The 4,031-nt window shown below is 46.3% G+C and overlaps 1 protein-coding gene and 1 long non-coding RNA gene across 2 annotated transcripts; one reads left to right on the top strand and one right to left on the bottom strand.

The window, feature by feature from the left end:
• Positions 1-221: 221 nt before the first annotated feature.
• On the top strand, positions 222-1,397 carry LOC120695064 (F-box/LRR-repeat protein At2g43260-like). The gene has a single exon (XM_039978385.1). The coding sequence runs from the start codon at positions 222-224 to the stop codon at positions 1,395-1,397; it is 1,176 nt and encodes a 391-aa protein (XP_039834319.1).
• Positions 1,398-2,602: 1,205 nt separating this feature from the next.
• On the bottom strand, positions 2,603-3,726 carry LOC120695901. Its single transcript, XR_005683940.1, has 2 exons — positions 3,624-3,726; positions 2,603-3,047 (listed from the first exon to the last, which is right to left on the bottom strand). It is a non-coding gene; the product is annotated as an uncharacterized LOC120695901 (long non-coding RNA).
• Positions 3,727-4,031: the final 305 nt, after the last annotated feature.

Raw genomic sequence — 4,031 nt, 5'->3', positions numbered from 1 at the left:
GCCCGCCGCCGCCTGAACAATCGACGGATCGGAGCACGGCGACCACTGACGACCGGACCTGCAGGTAAGCTCGCCTTCCTCCAGCGCGCTGTAGTGTAGCTTCGATTCAGCATCCATCTCCGATCCGTGCACTCTGCTGATTTGTTGGATCGATCCCATGGAACCGTTTGCTTGCTTGTGCCGTCAGATGCAGTAGCTGTGTACCCTGATTCCGGCCGGCGATGGCGCCGACAACCCGGGCGATGCGAGCGCGCGCCGCCGCCAGCGCCGACAGGCTCCCCCCGGACGCGCTGTTCCACACCCTGGTGCGCCTCCCGGCGAGGGACCTCTGCCGCCTCCGCGCCGTCTGCCGCTCGTGGCGCGCCCTCACCTCCGACCCGCTCTTCGTCCGCGCCCACGCCGCCGCGCACCGGGGCCCGCTCCTCGTGGCCAAGTTCCGCGACGACCCGACGGGCGTCTACGTCCTCGACCTCGCCGGCAACGTCCTCAAGCGGATCACCGGCGCCGCGGACGCTGGCCTCCACGTGCTGTGCGCGCGCCTGGACCTGGCCTGCCTCGCCACCGACTGGAACAGGTGCCGGGTGCTCAATCCGGCCACTGGCGCCGTCCAGATCCTGCCGCAGGGCCCGGCGCCGGAGCACAGGCATCGGGTGAACCTGGCCACTCCTTACACCTTCTTCGCTCTCGGTCTGGTCGCCGCCACAGGGGAGTACAAGGTCTTCCGGATGTTCAACCGCCTCGAGCAGGTCTTCGAGGTACTCACCGTCAGCAGGAGCAGCAACACTGGTCAGTCTCAGTCATGCTGGAGAGCAATGCCTAAGCCTAGCTTCTTCATCCAGGCGTTCACTGGTGTCTTAGTCGATGCGGTGATCTACTTCTTGATCAGCAGATCGTATCTTCATGTCTCCCATACTGATGCTCGCGCTCGTCCGGATTACATCATGTCATTTGACCTTGAGAGAGAAGAATGGAGGAGAGGCCTGACAGGGCCTGTGGGTGGCGAGATTATTGCTTCTGGGGAGGGTGTGCTTTCCGACAATTATCGGCTTGATCTAGCTGAGCTGAAAGGGTCTTTGGTTCTAGTATACAAGCGCCTCCAGCAGCTGACATTTGTGATGGAGCTGTGGTTTCTCAACGACTTTGAGAATGGGCTCTGGGAGAAAGAGTATACCATTCAGATTCAGCATCAGTTGGTTGTCACGGCTGCAAATACTTTTTTGAACTATCTGAAAACGGTATTGGTTTTGGATGATGGGAGGTTAGTCATCTATGACGCGCGGGCAGGGCATCTGGTTATAGGGGATCCACGGAGCAGCTATTTTGCGCCAGTAATGGAGACGGCGAGGCCTCTTGATTCTCTTGGTATCTACACAGGAAGCCTGTTGAGTTTACAGTAGTAGCTTTCTTTTGGAGCTGCATGCAGCATGCTGTATGGTTGTTGCAAATGTTATAAGCATGCAAGGGTATTACCTATCAATGCAAGTTTTATCTCTTCATGTTGTAATAATCTGCACTTATTAAGTTGTAGACTGCTGGATGCATCTTGATGCCATTTTCAGATATTTACTTTGTTTGTTTGATTTTCCTGGTAACATATGATTAGTGAAACCATGATCTGGTGCCTCAATGTTCTTGTGATTGAATTAGTTCTGTGTGTGCCAAGCTGACATAAATCTCTCTTTAATTCGGCATGTATCTTAAGAGTGACTTGGCATTATTTTTGGTTTGCTCAGTAAAACGCGTGACATATATCATCTTGCTTTAGGTAACTTTCTTCCACCAAATTGGTATTATTTTGGTTTGCTCGATACAAAATGTTTGTTTAGACTAAGATGGATGTATCATGTATGAGAAGTTGAGGACGAGAGATCCTTGCAGGCACACAGAATGCTGAAGCCACAAGGATGAAATGTAAACATATCTTGTGGTGAGAAGTGACATAGAGAGTGTCATTGTTTAATTTACATTGGAGATTATTGTCAAAAAACATTGTGCTCAGATATATGATGGTTGATGTAGACTGCAATGCGTAGAACAATTTATGTTAGCAGGTTCCAGACATTCACTAGTAGCTACACGGTGAACTTCAGATGGTCGTCTAAGGGCCTTGATCGAAGTCCCCAGCATGTTATGTGTAAGAAGTCCTGTAAACCGATTGAATATATATATATATGCTCCAGAATCCAGATGAAGTCAGGTCGGCCCGAGAAGAATGGTGCAGATGAAGTCCTGCAAACAGCACTGAGCTTGACCATGGCAACAGTAACTGTAACGTGTATGTGTATGATGGTTTTGTTGATTCAGGCAACCTTTCACAATCATGGATTGTCGTCGAGCCTTCTTGTCAAAAGTGGTGCTCTAGACGTCGACCTTTCTATTCACTACTACAGCCACCCCTATCACCGCCGGTTCTAAAAGTACATCACCAACGATTTTGGGTACCATTGGATTTAAGTCGGTGATAGCGGGGCCATCACCGCCGGTTCCAGAACCGTTGGTGATGTGCACCCATCACCGCCGGTTCGTATCTGGAACCGTTGGTGATGGAGACATCAACACCGCCGGTTGAAGACACGAACCGGCGGTGAAGACCTTTTTCCCATCAAAAAAAATATTTTCATATAATAATATTGCATCATTTGTACAACATATATAGTAGATGAGCATCGCTATCCCTCGTGCCTTCTAGCTCTGTACCAGAAACTGGTCTGCTCACACATATAGAGGCCTCATAGGCAGAGTTGTAAACGAACCTACTTGATCTCACTTAGTAATTGCTGAAATCGGCATAAACCATACTGATAAAGTTCTATGTAGATAACAGTGCTAAACATTAAAGAGCAGTACTTGCTGTCAGTGCTAAGTATCACAAAGAAAATATGAAGTGGAATACTCTCTCTATGCGTGCCCTTTCTATCTTATGGACAGACTGAATGCTGGTTTCATTATAGTTGCAATTGCCACTGCTTAATACCTGATCACAATACTTCCTTTTATCTCAATCTAAGCTAGCTGCATCCAGTCTCCGCACCCTCGATTTCATGCAACTGCACATTTTCAAAAAATAAACAAACATAAGTTGTCACATAAATGAACAAGAAAGTCGTTTCAGGTATATACATAGTGAAAAGAACCAAAAAACATGCGAGGAATCATATTTCCAAACAACCAAAAAAAATTATACTTCCTCCATTTAGAAATGGATGACGTTATAGGGTTATAGGCTTCTAGTTTTGTTCGAAAATGCATGATGGTTTGGAGTTTCCAAGAGAAATTTCCACAGCTTTTCCTACTGCGCCCTTAGTCGTAACAAATGAGTCTATTGTTAGCAAACAACAGTGCACAACCATGCATAGTTTTTTATAAGAATAATCGCCATGCTTTCCTTTATAACAACAATGGTAAGGTATCACCACAATTTTTGAAAAAAAGAAGTTCTTCAATCATTACCGTTCTCTCCTCAAATTAACGATATAGTGCTCTAACACTACTGGCATATATATGTTAGGGAATCAAAATGTATATGGGTATCTGATTGAATGCAGAACCATAATTTTCAAAGGTAAATTTCTAGTTCAGTGAAGAGCAATTGAATATGAAACTACCAGTTTCAAGAATCATACCTGTTCGGCAAATAGCTCCTCCAAGACATCAATTATCTGCCTATCTTCTGCAACCACTGCCAATGCCATACCCACGAATTTGAAAGGACATAGTCAATAATTCAAGAATCAGTCAAGGAAAGGCAAGTGACTATACTCACTGGAAATACCAGTGATTGTGGGATTACCTGCGCTGGAGAAATATTGACTCCTAAAAGTTCACTTGGCTCAAGAGCCCTTCTGTGCTCTTGAAAAAAAGAAATTCGAATGAGGCACGCATTGAGCCTTCAAAACCCTTAACTGACCATGTGAAAGGTGTTAAAAAACTGATAATCTAATAGATCACTATGAGCTACTCGCAACATTAAACAATTGATATCATTCTTTCGATACCAGCAGATTCATTGCCCATATGCGATTCATTGCCTA

This window comes from Panicum virgatum, chromosome 2K (assembly GCF_016808335.1).
Source record: "Panicum virgatum strain AP13 chromosome 2K, P.virgatum_v5, whole genome shotgun sequence".
Classification (NCBI taxonomy): domain Eukaryota; kingdom Viridiplantae; phylum Streptophyta; class Magnoliopsida; order Poales; family Poaceae; genus Panicum; species Panicum virgatum.
This window is presented reverse-complemented; position numbering and strand designations above follow the sequence as displayed.